Source organism: Microtus oregoni, unplaced genomic scaffold (assembly GCF_018167655.1).
Source record: "Microtus oregoni isolate MIOR12 unplaced genomic scaffold, Mior012 000024F_ref0000369, whole genome shotgun sequence".
NCBI classification, from domain to species: Eukaryota; Metazoa; Chordata; class Mammalia; order Rodentia; family Cricetidae; genus Microtus; species Microtus oregoni.
The window spans coordinates 14,498,361-14,515,570 of record NW_024543083.1 but is presented as its reverse complement, the minus strand read 5'-3'; the positions used below and the strand labels follow the sequence as shown (position 1 = coordinate 14,515,570).

The following is a 17,210-nucleotide window of genomic DNA, read 5'->3' as shown; positions in this document are numbered from 1 at the left end:
TGCCTTCAGGTGCGGAAGTAGCATTCTGAGAGTGCTGGTGTGTGTGAGTGTATCAACCTAGGATACTTTACTTCTCTCAAAATTTCTACAAAATAGGTGGTACAGACCGAAACATATTCTGCAGTGTGTGATTCATGATATTTATCTTGTTAATTATTGAGGGCTCTGCACAACAAAACTTATATACAATATTAACAGAATCTGTGTAACAGCACACAAAGCCAATAAAGAAAAACCAAATTTCATGAATAGGAGGAATATTTGAACCTCAGGCAGATAAATCCATGACATCTACATTTCATGGTTTAAGCAGGTTTAAGACTCATCTTCCAGATGTCAAAGAACATACCTCATGAGCTCAGCTAAGGGAGATAAAGAAACTTAGTCATATGCTAAGCAGACTATAAATCAAATCATCTTCTGAATCTTGAAACTTGGTTTTTGTTAGTCTGCAAGTATTTTCTCTTTATGTTGGAGTAATACTCTGTTGTGTGCATACGGCACACTTTCTTCATCTATTCTTTGGTTGATGAATAGCTACTGTGTTTCCACAGCTTAGCTGTTGTGACCAGTGTCAAGAAGAACATGGGTGTGCCACCATCTCTACTGTAAGCAAATTACAATTCCTTTGGGCATATTCAATATCCAGGCTTGAACAGCAATATCATGTAGTAGCACTAATTGTGGTTATTTAAGGAACCTCCACACTGATTTCTAGAGTGGCTTAACAAATCCACATTTCCATGGTATATAAGGTTCCTTTTCCTGCATGGGAATTCCATCAGGATGTGATGCCCACGTGGCATGGAACTGGCAGCCTATCAACCTATTGATGGCTCTTATTAAGGCCTGATCTTGCCAGTTTGAATCATGCCCTCTTGCTCCCACGCTGGACCATGTTCATGCATCTGAAGTCTGTGTCCTTCCCGATAAAGGAGGGTTATTCTTCAGTCAAGGCACTATGGAGCCACACTCCTGTTAGATTCCCCATCAAGCTCTAAGATTTCCTCTTCCATTTCATCCCCACCAGCATTTGCTGTTGTGGGTTGCTTTGATGATTGAATGTAAGAAGGAATATCATAAAGCTATGCATTGAATTTCTCCAATAACTAAAGACTGGAAAGTTTCTACATACAATTACTGACTGTTGTGCTTTTCATTTTTAAAGTGTTCATTCAGTATATATGATCCAATTGCTCATTATTTTGTTATAATATTGTCTACATTCTTCATATATTCTTGGTCTTAATCCTTTTCCAGGTGAATATTTGGTACATGTTTTATTCCATTCTGTGGGCTGTCTCTTTACTTTATGATTTCCATTTTCTTTGATTTACAGAAGGCTATTTTTTAACTCGAAAAACTTACACTTAATTCTTGGTGTTATTTCCTAAACCCCAAGTCCAGTTCAAGAGCCATCACCCAGTGCAATGCCCTGATGTTTCCCATGCTTTCCCAGCGAGTTCTGAGAGTCTGGGTCTTCATTAGGCTTGTGAACAACATGGTTTATTTCTTCCTGTGGTGGCCAAGAGAGGCTTTTTAATGGATTTCCATGTGGATGCGTGCGAACGGTGTACCATATGATCCAGAAATCATGAAGCCTCCAGTGTTTGGGGTTATGTTGTCAAGAACCAGATGACTATCCCCATGTAACTTCTGAGATTTGTGTTCTGTTGGTCTGTTTTATGCCCAATCCATGATGTTTTGGTTACTATGGCTGTATGTATGTTACACGTGCTGAAGTTGGTGGTCAGGATGCCTCAGAATATCTTTCTTGCTCAGAGTTCTTTAGTTATTCAGGGTCTCATGCATCTGCACTGATGTTTAGTAGGTTTTACTTATTATGTGAAGAACATAATTTATATTATTCTGAGAATATCATTCAATCTATATATTGCATTTCATCATTTGGTCATTTTAACACAAGTCATATCAATCATTGTAACTAGAGTCTTTCTACTGAAAAAAATCTTACTCAGTTTTGATTTTTGCAGTTTAATGGATTTTATTTATGGATCTTTTACCCTCATTGTTAGATTTATTCTTTTTTGAGATGCGTTTATTTTCATTTTGTGTCTATGGGTGTTTTGCTTGTATGCACACATGATTATATACCATGTGGGCACAATACTCAAGAAGCCCATTAGAAGGCACCAGACCTACTGGAACTGTAGCTACAGACAATAGTGAGCTAGCATATGAGTGCTGGGGGTTAAACTGGAGTCTTCTGGAAAAGCACAGCCAGTGTTTTTAACTTCTGAGCCATCTCTCCAATCATAGATTTATTGATTTAAATTTCAAAGGGGCTGTCTCAGCCACTATTGTATTCCTACGTGGAGACACCATGATGAAGGCAACTATAAGAGGAAGATATTCCACTGAGGCTTGCAGTTCCAGTTCATGATCATCATGACTGCGAGTGTGGTAACGGTCAAGCAAGCATGGCATTTGGAACAGGCACTGAGAGTACATATCTGCTCATCAAGTTTCAGAGAGAGAGAGAGAGAGAGAGAGAGAGAGAGAGAGAAACAGAGATAAAGACAGAGACAGAGAGAGAAACTGGCTAAGCCTTATATGAACCTTTTAAAGATCAAAGTCTACCTCAGGTGACACATGTCTTCCAATGAGGTCCCACCCACTCCAATAAGCCTGTAACTCTCACTTCTTCCCAAACTGTTTCACTAACTGGGGACCAAGCATTCAAACATTGGTGCCTATGGGGGCCATTCTCATTCAAACCACCACAGGGGCTACTGAGAATAAGATGGCTTTCCTAAGCTATCTTATTCCTCAGTGAATTCAGTATTCATTTATAGGGAAGTAGATGATTCTGTGTGAGGATTTGTATCCTGCTATTTGTCAAACTGTTTTATAATTTCTAATTGCTTTCTGGGTATTGTTTAGGGTCTTCTAGTCATAACGTCCTGTTATCATTCAACAAAAAATTCCAGTTCTTCTTTTCCCATTTGTATTCTGTTTTACTGCGTCTTATTGTCATACTTAGGTTAAATATAGTACTTGCATATAAATAGGTACTATATAAAGTGAAAGTGAAGAAAGTAGATATCTTTCTTATATTCCTGATTATTGAGGAAATACTTAAGAGTTCCTGCAATCAGTGTAATATAGGCTAAGGGTTGTCTTATGAAACCTTTATTGTGTTAAGTTGCATTAATTTCATCCCTAATTTGTAAAGATTTTTCATTATAAGGAGATACTGAACTTCATCAAAGGTTAATTCTGCATCTATTGAGCTCATCTTAACTTCCACCCTTACCTCTACTTCTGTATTTATCTTTTACACATTGATTTGCATAGGATGCATTCCCCTAACGAAGCCAACTTGATCATAGTGAATTTTCCTTCTAACAACAACCAACCAAATCCTAAACCAGCAATAGAGCAGAAAGAAGGGAAGTCTGGACTCAAAGAACGACACTGAGACAATGGAACGAAGAGTTGCTCTTTCCGAAGATAAAGAAAACTGACAAGCCTTTCAACAACCCAACCAAACAGAAGAGAAATTCAAAGATCATATTACAATAAGTAGCACTAAAATTCAGAAAATTTTTAAGGAAAGTTCTAATAAATTGAATTACAATGAGCCATAAAATTAGAAGAAATTGATAAGTTCCTAGACACACATGACTTATCATCAAAACAGAAGATACAAGCCCATAAACAGATCAACAATAGGTAATGAGATTGAAGTGATTATTAAAATGTGTCCAATGGGAGAAAAGCCCACGACTGTATTAATTAACTGCGGCATTTTATCAGACTTTTGAAGAACTGACACAACTGTTCTTCTAGCTATTTCATAACAGAAAAGAAAAAAATTCTCCCAAGCTCATTCTCAGGATCCAGTATCACAAGACAACAAAATCAAGTTAGGACACACAGAAAGGAAAGCTGTGGGTCATCCTCCCTTATAAGCACAAGTGTAAAACTCGTAAATAAAATACCAAGTCAGGTTCAATGTCATCTTTGATTTTTCTTCTCTCCTGTCACTGATGGCACCTGCTGGAGGGAAGATGTATGGCAAAGCTCTAGAGGACAGAGAATACTGCACAAGAGTCTCAAGACCTGTTCCCCTTCAGCCTCCTCTTCCACCCTTCTCAACTGAAGCTACATCTTCATGAGTCTACAGGCGAGGCAACTGTAGGACACACTCTTCAGTGCCTTTTGAACTTTTCTTTTTTATCACTCTTGTTCTCTCCCAGTGAAAGAATTATGTATCATTCAGTCTGTTCCTCCATGGCCCCTATGCACGAATGGTACATGCACACTTTCTCTTTCTCCATGAAAAGGCCCTTAGGAAGACTCTGACATGTTTCTGTTATCCTGATTGTCTTCAAAGCCAACTCTTTCTTAAAGCCATTCATTGCCCCAGAAGCAGTGAGAAAAATGGGCTAAAACCACAGGTGTTCTGCAAATCATTATAATTATACGTATGGTTCTTCTGTGATTAGATTATTTCATGTTTTTCTAATGAAGAGATGCTGAATTTGTTGAATCATCCAACGGTTGAGAGAAGATGGAAATATCTTGCATATAGTATAGGTTGTGTATAGATGGAAAGGACCCTAAGAGTTCTCTCCAGCCAATGCTGTAGAACTGGGGAAGACACGGAGAACAGCCATAATGACTGAAGGGGCTCAGGTACAGAGTTGGCAGGAGACAAGGGATTTATATGCAATAGCGTGCAGGAAGACCACATGCTGGGTAGGGTTACCACTTCACTTCCCACGAGGGGCTCCCTACTTCTGTGTGATCTTCCATATTTCCTTTTTGCTGAACCACAGGGAACATGTAGACACTAACTAACTCATTCATTTGATTTATATTGATCCATTTCCTTTAGTTATATTATTGCTAAAATCAAATCTAAGAAAAGAGGTTGTCCTACCTCCTTGATTACAAAAATAAAACATTTTATGCTTTATAAATGTCACAATAAGACACTTTGGGCTGCAATGGCATCTCTTTAGAGAGGACATAAACATGTATTTTTGCTTGTACTGCATGGCAGCAGAGTAATATATATTTGCCATTAATTCAATTCTACATCTAGTATACCACAAAGCAGGCAACACAATTGTTTTCAATTTCTTCCCCAAACATTTCCATCTGACTTTCAAGCCTTTCCTAAGTTCTCAAGGTCAAATAACTTAGCATGATAGAGAGAAAACAGAATGTTTCAAAAGTGTATGGATGTGAGAACCAAGGAAAGCAAATGTAGACCAGGAACGTGGTATACTTGTTAGCACTAGTTTAACTAAACTTGGATTGATAGACACTTAATGATGACCCAAACAGCTTATCCCTAAGTCAACTCTTGCTGGGTATTTTTGCCATTTCTATGTCTAATAGTCTGTAGTGGATGATGCTGTTATAGTAACTAGGTTCACATAGCAACTGATTTGTCCTAGTCCCTAGCGAAGGAAAATGTTCCTATGGTCTCTGTGACAGTGCAGGCTCAGATGCTCAGGGTCTACTCAAGCCCACATGCCTTCTGTGTACAGAGCTGACATCTACTGTGCTGAGGACAGACTCTGGGAGACAGACGATGCTCTGTCACAAAGGAATTCTCTATGCTTGCCTTGGTATGGAAGATGTCCTGGGACCTGACAAGCACCAGTTTGTTGAGAGGGCAGAAATGGGCAGGTGGCCTCTACAGAAACAACATGCCAGACCACTCAAAAACTGCCAATATGAGGTTCAGTAAATTTATGTTCCCAGAAAGTTGTTCCTTTAATAGTGTTTGTTTCACATAATTTGAAATCTGTGCTGGAATACTTTGTTGTCAGTTTCTTAATGAAAATGATATGAAGACATCTGACCCTCGCAGTCCGCTCTGAATTTTGGTGAACTTAGAGTGCATTGAAGACAATTCATTTCACAGTCAATAGAAAAGTGGTGAGTACCATCCCCTCGCCTGCGGAGTAAGAGGTAGGCATAGCATTGCAGAGGGCATGTGCAAAATTTACAGAGAACACAGACAGCTTCGAGTATCATGGATGTGAAAACCATTTGACCTAATATATTATCACAGGACACTGGGGAAAGGCAGAGGAGGGAAAAATAACAGCCTTGTCTTGACAACCATGCCGAAAAGTCAATGCTGTGACTCTATCCAGCAGAGGAGTTTCCAACAAAGGGCACTGAGCAGACTCAAGCTGGAGGAAAGGGTTGACTGAGCAGCAGGGCCTGACGTGGCAGACATGCTTAGTAAAGAAGCAGTACAGGGTACCCCGTATCAGGAACGACCTCACATCCTGGCCTGCCAAAAGGCACAGTACTGAGTCCTGGCTAGAGTCTATGGCTAGGTGAGCGTGTGGTCACTAGCCAAGGTCAGCCACTGATTGGCCAGACAGTCTGCTAACCAGAAATAGTTGCGGACAGCACCCGCATGGGAGGAGAAGCCTTACCTTGTCTGGATCAGTGGTCGTGATGACCCATACGCAGTGAGCATTGTCTTCGTACTGCACGGGATAGTTAGGGGAGGTGATGATACCACTGGGCCCACGCAGGTTAGATCCACATGTCCTGGCTGGAAACAGATGGAAACAATAGAATTTGCCCAGCAGTTCATCAGCGTACAAGGGACACCATGTGGGATGTTTTGTAAGAGGTTCTTTTTCTTAGGCGGCATATCTAACAATGGGTGTCAACCTGACATTTTCAGACATGTGTATAATTGTTCATATTTGCCGCTTTCTGCTTCCTACTTGTTCCCTTCATACTCCCACACACACCCTCTGCTTTCATGTGTAAGTATGTTCTTTAACACAGGATCTACACATGAAAGACAATAATCAACATTTTCTCTTTCCTCCCCTTCTCACCCTTCCCTCACCGACCTGGATCTACGTTAATGTCCTATGTATGCATAAATGCACAGTTACATTTAAATATAAATTATTCACATTAGAGAAAAACATGACTTTAATAAAAAGATAATTACATCATTTCTTCCTTTCCTCCCTCCAAACCCTGACACATATCCTTCTTCCAATCTCTTTCAAATTCATGGACACTTTTCTTTAAATTGTTACATAAATTTGTGTGTGTGTTTTCCTAAATACATTTCACAGAGCCAGCAAAACCCTAAACTATAATCAAAAAAGATTTATTTTTAGTATATTTTTATGTGCATGTCTGTGTGAGGGTACAGACATGTGAGTTCAGGGGAGAAGGTGCCTGGGAAGCCCAGAAGAGGGTATCAAAACCTTGGAAACTGGAAATACAGGAAGTTGAGAGCTATCCATTGTGAATGGTGCCAACTGAACATGGATCCCTCTGCAAGAGTAAATAGCAAGTCCCTTTTAACCATGGAACCATCTCTCGGGTCCCTGTGAAGTTCACCCTTAACAGGTCATCATAGAAAGTTGGCAAGTGCCTTTTGCTCAGCCTTTGAGAACCATACCTGATATTTACAATGTGGGTAAGGATATCTTGTTAGAGAACATTTGCAAGGACATTGTCGCTCATGGTCACAATGTCACAGAAAGATTAATATCAAACCTGCCAATTTCAAATGCCACTGTGACACAAAACCCCATCTCCTAGGTGCTCATTGGTACACAAAGAGTCTGTACATCTATCCACTCTATCCATCGGTCCAGTGAGATGCATAAAGGAGTTCAGTAGAGCAGCATTTGGGAGCAGTGCAACACCTCACACAGGATGGACTTATGTGCAGTTTCATCTCTGTTCAGCTTTGCCCTGTCTCATTCAAGGCTTAGATTCTATTTCACAGAACGGTGCCAATTCTCAAAGCACAATGAAGACAGAGACTTGAGTTTATTATGCTGTGGAAACCTTAAAGAAAATAGAAATGATGACTCTAAAAGCAAAGGAAGCCTTCATTGTTTTTTTCTTCATCTTGAAGCTGAAATGAAAAAGCAACTGAAGTCTGGAAACAGTAAACTGATGAAAATGGCATACTTTGTGATAAAAAAGAAGGATTTCAATTGCCCTTTTCTTTCTCAAAGTTTTATTTTTCCAAAACTTGGAAATCTAATATCAGTGTGGGTTCTGGACTGAATATTAATAACTTAAACTGCGCTTGGGAAAAAACAATAGAGCACCTTCTATGAGAAAGTACATGCAAAGATAAGAACTTCCTTATCTTAGACCCTGCCATGCCAAGAACACACCAGGTTTAGGTCAAAGATGGATGTCCTAATGTCGCAGAGAAAATTTGGGGTGACTGTCCAGGCAGATGTCTCTAACATTTCTTAGTTTTGAAAGTTGCTTGCTCTGTACTTCCTGATTACTTAGGTAATTTTATATCCTTCTGGGATCCCTGTTGGAGTTGAAGACTAAAGAGTTTTAGTTGCAGTTTCCTTAGCTATGATGAAAGGTAAATTGGCTACAAAACTTTGGACTCATCAAGATAGGATTAATATTGGCCTATTTTCTTTAAATTTGTCAAATGCAAATTTATTAAACATTATGAATATAATTCTTACCTGATAGTTGTTCTTATTGTATATAGTTTTATTATGTTAGAGTTAAAACCCTTTCCTTTTTATTTGATCAAAAAGGGGGAAATGTTGTGGAATATTCCTTTACACTGTGTAACGATATGTCACTGTGATTGGTTTAAGAATGAGCTGAATGGCATTAGCTAGACAGGAAGAGGTGAGGTGGAACTTCTGAGGACAAAGAGCTCCAGGAAGAAGAAAGGAGAAGTCAACATGCCAGACACAGGAAGAGGAAGACACGCTGGAGGAGAGATAAAAGCCGAGTCATGTGACAGCATGCAGATGAATAGAAATAGATTAATTTAAGTTATAAGAGTCAGTGGGGCAAGTCTAAGCTACAGACCAAGCTTTTACAATAATGTCTCCATGTCATTATTGGGGAGCCAACAATCCTAATGAAAAAGTCCAGCTATACTAGGCTTCTCAGTGGCTTATTCTAGACACCATCAAATAGAGAACACACATGGTTATTCAGTGGATTAGTCTAGACACTTTCATACAGAGAACATACATGGTCATCCAGTGGATTATTCTAGATACCTTCACACAGAAAACACACAAGGACACCCAGTGGGTTATCCTAGACAGCATCATACAGAAAACCTCCCATCATACACATGGCCTCCCAATGGATTAGTATAGACAAATTCATACAAAGCTCTCCTGGCCACCTGTCTGTCCTGTTCATGATCCATGTTTTCTCTCTTTCCACTGCCCATTGACATTATGAAATTCAGGCTGGTTGTTTATCTAGGAGACTCAACTCTAAGGTCAATAATATAGGTCTCCTGTCCTGCAAGGACTATCTTGTATGGAATTCAGGAAGCTCCACTAACCATGGCAGAAATATGCAGTTTCCAGTAGTCTATACCCACATTAACATGGTTTAACCTGTGACTATTCCTAGAAGAAATGGCACTCCTTTGCAAAACTCATGGTTCTTTCAAGGTTATTGTTTCTCCACAGCCTTCTTTGTCTTCTCAGGCTGTAAGTCTGGGGCTTCTTTTTCTTTGATGGCACATGCTCAGCACCAAGACTGCAGGCTGAAGTCCTTGACATGAGACAGCCACATCCAGCGACTTAGAAGCTGTTGAATACTCACTACAGACATGATTAGCTAAAAATCAGTCAACTCTACATGGATGAACATGTTAAAAATGATTTAAAATGCAAACATTTTCTGCTTAAATGAACATCACTGTTAAAATAAAGGGTAAGAGACTGTTCAAACCCTAGTTAGGCATGTAGTAGCTCCACAAGTCATGTAGAAGAGTTTTCTGCAAGCAGAGACCCATACTAGATGCTAATCTTCACTCTGTGATGTATCTATTTTAGAAAAATGTTTTCAGAAAAGATCATGAACTTCCAATGTAAAATTCATCTGAAGCATTTTGGCATTGGCAGCATTAGTTATAATGTCTTAAGGAAAGACACCAATACTTGAGTTATAAAGCCTTTATATTGTGTTTCAACTTTGCTATACTTCAGAATTAACAGCTCTTATAAATACAGGATTAATCACAAATATATATGGATTTAATTGTGAATCAGTATAAATACGGGGGTATGCAAGTATTTCAAACGTTGAGAAGACATGTTTAAAGATATCAGAAGCTATTTCACTGTATTTTCACTGATGATTTAGTATCCCCCAATTATTAGACCCCACTATCCCCAGAAGGAAAGTTTACAGAATCTAGCCCTCCACTACCTGCTGTGTGCCTCTGTGACTTGTGCTGAAGCATGGCCCTTTAACTGAATTACTAAAAATTTGCTCCAGAACTTTATGGAATTCATCTCACTGGTTTTTAAGGATTGATTTTTACAGGGTATCTATGTTTTTATTGAGCTGTCTCAAAATAAAAATAGTTAACGAATGACTAAACATACATCAGCAAGAAACTCCTTGTTTAGCATGTCCATCTGCAGTGCCATGGGGATGAAATAAGTAGATCCAGCACTTACAAAGAACAACTGCCAGGGAAGAAAAGAGAGAATCAGGAGAGAGAATAGGATAGTTAAAGTAATGCAAGAGAAGCCTTGCTGAAGATGAGCAGGAACAGTGTGCAGAGGCCCCATCGAAGAAAAGAGTGGGAAGAAGGGTGGCAGGATGTTGGCCAGCTGTACCTGAACAGAAGCAGAGATGAAGCTCTGGGAATTTGTGCACAATTGTATCTGACTCAGAAACCCAGAAGTCTGGAGCTCTTCTGTGGACTCTGCTTTCCACTCCTGCACTGACATTTTTCACTCCTTCCTGTGAACGAGTACTGAGCTCTTAAGATCTGAGAGAGCTGGACAGGCCTCTTCTGACTGACACTGGGAAGTCTTATTGTGTCCTTGAAGGTAAGATCACTTCTGATCTTGTAGTTGCTTTTTCACTAACTGAGCATTCAAACAGTTCACGGAGCCTTTAAGCAGCATACACGATCATAATGCACTAGGGTCTAAGACCTTTGAGAGCGATCTTTGTGTTTCCTGTCACCAACATGCACAGATGTGTGCTCATACGCCTTGTAGTTCAATGTTGCTGCCACTCTTCTAAAGACCTGGTCTGTGGCAACACCGGACAATATAATACCTGATTCAGATTGATGTCCAGTTACATGTTAAACGTCCATGGACAGTAACTGTATACTAATGTGGAACAGAGGTTATGGCCTGGAAAGTTCCGTCAGCATGAGCACTCACGTTTCACTGATAGTATATGTATCTAAATAAACTAGAATTTATAAGACAATGTATGAAAATGTAATAGTTCAAGAGGAAAAATGGATTCCACAGTCTCTTATTCTCTGCACACTGACCAATTATAGAACTCTCATTAAACAGCATCTAGTGCAAAAAAAAAAAAAAGAAGTTTCTCTGATGAGGGCTGAGAAATGTACTGATCTATGGGCATAAAGATAAGACCATCAGAGACCGTTTAATGTGGTGTCTGTTGAGTCCAATGGTAGGAGTTCATTCCTGTGGGTCCTATGCCACACACTGTGAGACTTTGGACCAGTTCATGATAATAGGCATTAACTCTGACTTGTGGGTCAGCTTTAATCCAACCAGAAAATGGTTGATCACTCCCATAACATTCAGGTCAGTGGTTACCATAACAACACATAAGAGACTATGGTTAGGGTTTGAGTTGAGGTTAGGGTTAGAGTTGGGGCTCTGATATTCTTTCTTTCTCCAAGGCTAAGCTTGTAGAGCCAGAAGTCATGGACATCTATACTGTTCACATGAACTTACAGACATTGCAACTGCAGACACGAGACTGTACAAGATGAAGCCAACCATATATGAGCATGCAACTTATGAATCTCACCCGGACTCAGAGGCTATTGGCAATGGATGGCCTACTCAGGACAGGAGTATAAGTTTCCTTCAGGTTCCCCATGATCATCAGTGAGTCGTCCTACGTTCATGCACTTATAGGCAGCGCTAAGGGGACTCATAGGTTTAAGAAAAGGAGTACATGAACTTAGGAGGGATAAGTGGCAGGGGCCATGGGGATGGATTGGAAGGGAGAAGGATGGAGGACGGTTAGTCCAAACATCATATTCTTATGTAAAGCCCTCTCTTTCTAGAGGTAGCATTTACTGTCTGAGCAATGAATATTTATTAAAGGGAAAAACATTTACCTCACATGAATGAAAACTCACTGAAAACAAAGGATTTCTGGACCTCATAGCGCACACCTGAGATTTCAGGACTCATGGTGGAAGGCAGGAGAGTGGTCATGAGTCTGAGGCCGATATGGGTGAAGAGTGAGACCATGCTTCAAAATAATAATAAAATAAAATAAAACAAAAAGCATTTATTTACTGAGATCCTACAAAAATCTTTTCTGTTCTAGAGTAACAATTTAATCAAATTAGCTAAAGGGTAAAAAATTCTGTTCAAATACAGTTAACTTAGCCCAACAGCAGAAATTACATGGGACACTCCTTGAAACAAATCACTATATTGTGTATTATATGACATATTTAACACACACATGATACATATATAACATATAATTAACATATATTATATGATATATAATAAACATATTTCTTGAAATTTTTAAAAATAATAATTTTGAAATGTCTAGATTGCCAGCTGAAACGGAGACAGAGGGCAGGGCCCGAGGGCACAGGGCTTGTAGCTCCCTTGCCATCTCCCCTGGGGTCCAGGCCTGCCTCGTGCAGTTACTGGATGCTGCATCTTCAGCTGCTTTATCTTAAGCCTCCTACTGTGTTTAATACCACAGGAGTCATTATTCTACTATGACTCATTTAAAGAATGAAGGTTGCAGGCTTTGGCATATTATGGTATGTGTGGCCAGTGTTTGCTGACTGCCTACAATAGGGGTGCAGCAGAGGGGGAAATTGACTCAATCCTTTGCATAGATCCAGAAACAAGCTGTCTTTGGCTTTTCTTTTAAATTTGGTTTTGTTTTGATGGGGAGATTAGCAAGAGCAGAGGGCAGATGCAAAGGGATGGAACGCATGATGTAAAATCCACAAAGAACCAATAAAAGTAAAAAAAAATCATCTGAATTGAGAAAAGACAAAGAAAGAAAAAAAAACAAGCAAATAAACACTCAGGCACACAATGCTGTTGGGAAATGAGGGAGGCAGGGAGGAGGTTCCTACAGTGGAAAGGCTGCTGATGGAAGAGGCTGGATACAGAGGGATTTCAGATGCACTGGCAGCTGACAAAGGTCCAATATGCATAGAGGAGGAAAGCAAGGCTGAGAGCCTCAGATGGACACACCATGGCTCCCAGATGGGGTGAGTACCAACTCTACTAATTGTCACTGGAATAAACAAGTGGCATAAACTCTGAACACATCACCTCCAGAAACTTTTAGACAAAGCAATATCCAAAAATTTAGAGTTCTCTCCAAAGCCCTCAAGAATCTGGAATCACTGGTGTTTCCCCTAATTCAACATACCCAAGGAAGCTATGCTGTGTGTTTCTTTAATGCTCTGACACAATCGCTACTTGAACAAATAACCTCCACATGAAATATAATTCTAACGCTGACGCTAGACCTGTGATCCAATAGCATGAAGCTTCTCTCTGGTGTAAATAATCTTTTCATTGCCATTGAAAAGGTCACTTCTGCACAGGCATAAAAACGCGGGCAGAGAGGATAACGCAGAACAGCCTCAGTACATGACAAGTTAATTCGGGAAGGATAATTCTAGTTAACCTCACCTGGAATCCGGAGGTAATAAGAACTTTGTTCTGCGACCCTGGCTGCCTCCAATTAACTTTTGTGTAACTAGGGTTACAACTGAAAATAACACTTCCCTTTTTTTAAGTGGCCCTTTCAACTCTGGGAGCCAAGGCACACCAGCAGCAAAGAACGCTCTCCACCTCCATCCTCCCGAAGCCCCAAAAGATGAAAGGCCAGCCTGAGCACTTCCCTTCAATTAAGCGATATCATATCCTTATCTTTCCTTGTTTGCTTATTTTTCTGCTGCCAGTTAAGGATGCTTATGCAGTTTTAAACAGCTCGTAATGTTTTACCCTGAGAAAAAAAATCATAATAGCTGTTTTCATATCTCTAAATGAAGTACGCATAATTTCAAATGGAATATGGAATCCCTTGTGTAATTACTGAGCTGTGACAACATTCATCTGTTTGGTAACTGAAGGGAAAGGTAATGTCCCCAGGCCTCCAGGCTAATTAGATAATGTAAGCTTTGGCAAACCACACCAGCTTCTAGATACAGGGTCACTCCTGACTCACTGTGTGTTATCAGCTGCTTCAATCAGACACTCCCCAAGGAGAGAAGGCTGGATATAACCTAATAGTTAGAGACCCCTTGTAGAGCAGGGGACCATGAGGACCAGACCTTGCTTGACCTATGACCTTAAATACCCTGATGTTGGTCTCAATGCTCAGAACACTCATTCTTTTCTCTGACTGATATGTGTCTGACGTAATTAATCCGTGGGCTGGCATAAGATCCAAGGATGAATTGGGAGGATCCACACCAGGCTGCTCTCTGCCTACCAACTTCTTGAAATGGTGTCACGAATGTGCCTGAGACATTGTCCTTGCTGTAGGGAACTGCCCACAGCTGGCCAAATGTCCCTCCAGTTAGCACTGAGGACACTGTAACCCCAGGGAACTTACTCATACTTTGGCAAATGCTTCTACAGTCTATTTTCAGAACTATTTGAACTTTAAGGAGTGTGACATCCACTTTTTCTGTACGTGTTAGAACCGGACATCATCCTTTTATAGAAATCGAGAAGAGCCTGCTTTTCAGCTCTTCCCCATCGGTGAGTCAGCCATCAGGAGTGCGTAAAGGGCCAATTCAGAGAGAATGAGGGCATCTCCACACTTAAAAATGGACAGCCTAGAAGACCTATGGATTTTAATCAAAGAAAGTACTTTGAGCTGTGGGGATGCCAGGTGGGAAAAGGATTATGAGTCACTTAGATGTCTCTTCTCCACACCCAAGGGGTGATGATGACTCTCCAGGGCTGGGAAGGAAACCAGGGAGGGTAGACATGGAGCGAAAGCAGTGTTGGACAACACATGAGCCACTGGGCACGGCCAGTGTGGCTGGTCTGAGAGCAGGCGTGTCGGAACCATCGATACACATGTATTCCCATGGCATAGTGCTGTGTAGTGATGTGCAGGTAATATTTCAGTACCTGTGTCCAATCAAAATTTATTAACAAAGCTAAATTCACCCATTTCATTTTGCTGGTTAGATATGGCTGTTCAGTATTTACAAACTCTGTGTGTGTTTGCGTGTGTGTTTGCGTGTGCATGTACTATGAATTTTATCTGTGATGGGAAGCAAAGAGCTATAGTTTTTCCAGAACAACCCTAGACAGGTGAGATCAGCTGAGATTACATCACACTGAAGCTACCCCCACCCGCTCAAACCTGGGAGAAGGGGTGAACTGGTGCTGACTTTAACACCCTGGTTGCTTCTCCTGGTTGGCCTCTCTCTGCTCACTGTAGCTCCAGGAGTCACCCGTGTTCCTGGAAGAAAGCCCAATCTTCTGCTTCATCCAGCTAGCCTTGGGCTCAAGCATTCCCTTGGTCTGTGGTTGGTGCACTATTTGGACAGCTGCTTACATGTCTTCCCTAGAAGTTAAACAACACTCTCTCTTAGAGAAAGACTTCTGTCTGTGGATAACAGGTGATTGGTCCCTGGGACCCCAGCCTGTTTGCTGACACTGTGCCTTCTGAACAAACAACCTTCAGCCATTAGACATAGGTAGCCAAGCCAGCACCTCTGTGGGCCAGTACCAGGAATTAAACCCACAGACTCCTGCCCATCCTCCGGGCATTATTTTCTGCCACACAGAGTCTGCTGGTGGTTTGAGGTGCTGCCATTAAACACTGGAAGATAGATTTAAAATGGGGGAGGGGGGCAGCAAGAATTCGATAAACCAAGTGGAGGAAACCTCAGTGGCCTTGAACTGGTAGAAATAAGCATTTGAAGGATTCTATAGAACTCAGAAACAGGGGGACCATGTGGGAATCAGGGTTTTATTATTTAGCCCATGCTATCCTTAAATTTGAGATCAGTAGGCTCCAGCCTCTCACGTGCTGACAAACTTGGATATCTAGCTGAGGTGCACAGGCCATGTGGGAACTTTGTGTATCATTCATTTTGCTTCTTATAATAAGGTGTGTGTGTGTGTGTGTGTGTGTCAGAGAGGGGGTGAAGGAAAGAGATGCTTCATATCTGGGAAAAACTGCTGGAGTCATCAGAAGAACAGCGTAAGTGTGACCACAGGGCCCCATTGATAAGTTATCCCACAAAAAGCAGGCTAAGCCCCATAAAGTAGGAACACTCAACCACCAAAAAGGTCAAGGCACAGGACTGAGGAATTGTCTCAGAGGGTGTTTTGCCCTCTCCAAAGGCTCCACAGATGTTTATAAACACTTCTGATTGTCCTCTCAGCAGATGCCAAGGCAGAGAAGGATTCTGCTACTTCTCTGAATGAAGCTGGAGGAGACTGTGGTGAGGGAAACATAGTAGGCCCCGAAGCACAAGGACTAGGTGTTTCTGCTCATACCTGGAGTCTGGGAAGAGCTGACCTCATCTCCAGAGGGCAGAGTGGGGCCAGGGCGGGGAGAGGAGGAGATGCTCAGCAGGCACCAAGCTTTACTTAGTAAAGTTCTTGTAGATAATGTGTACAGTAAATGACAAGCTTTGCTGTGTGTTTTCAATGGTGTAATGGGGGTAATGACAGGGCGTTTCATGCCTGTGATCTCAGTATAGAAGAGGCTGAGGGTGGAAGACGCTGCATTTTAAAGAAAGCCATTGTGTTAACCCCGACGTGAATGTTACTCACTCACAAATCCACGTATAGAAACATCTCAGCACTCTGCCAGTTGGGACAATGTTATGTTAATTAAATATCGAATACATAAATAAGTGGAATTAATTGGATGCAGGAGATGCATACTAAAGAGTTCAGATGGATTTCAGAACAGGAATCAACGTAAAAGAAAATTCAATGTGCAGCTGAATCTGAAGGAACTTTATGTTTGCAGTTTCTATTTACTTAAAATATTAAATAGTTTTTCAACTGTGCTCAAAACAGATGTTGATTAGAAATTTACATTAAAATAGACCGGGACTAGTCTAATTTCACTTTTCCCCCCTCTTTTATAACAGGAAGGAATTATCTGAAAAGTATTGAAGACTTTCTTGTCTGCTGAGACAAGTGCCAGCAAACTACATCTTCTGTGAGAAA

General features: G+C 40.8%; 1 protein-coding gene across 2 annotated transcripts in view; it reads right to left on the bottom strand.

The window, feature by feature from the left end:
- Csmd1 (CUB and Sushi multiple domains 1) overlaps positions 1-17,210 on the bottom strand; it is a 1,426,468-nt gene that overhangs the window by 376,687 nt on the left and 1,032,571 nt on the right. For both annotated transcript variants that reach the window (XM_041673587.1, XM_041673588.1), the window contains exon 10: positions 6,432-6,553. In XM_041673587.1, the coding sequence (XP_041529521.1) occupies positions 6,432-6,553 (122 nt within the window). The remainder of the gene's footprint in view (positions 1-6,431; positions 6,554-17,210) is intronic.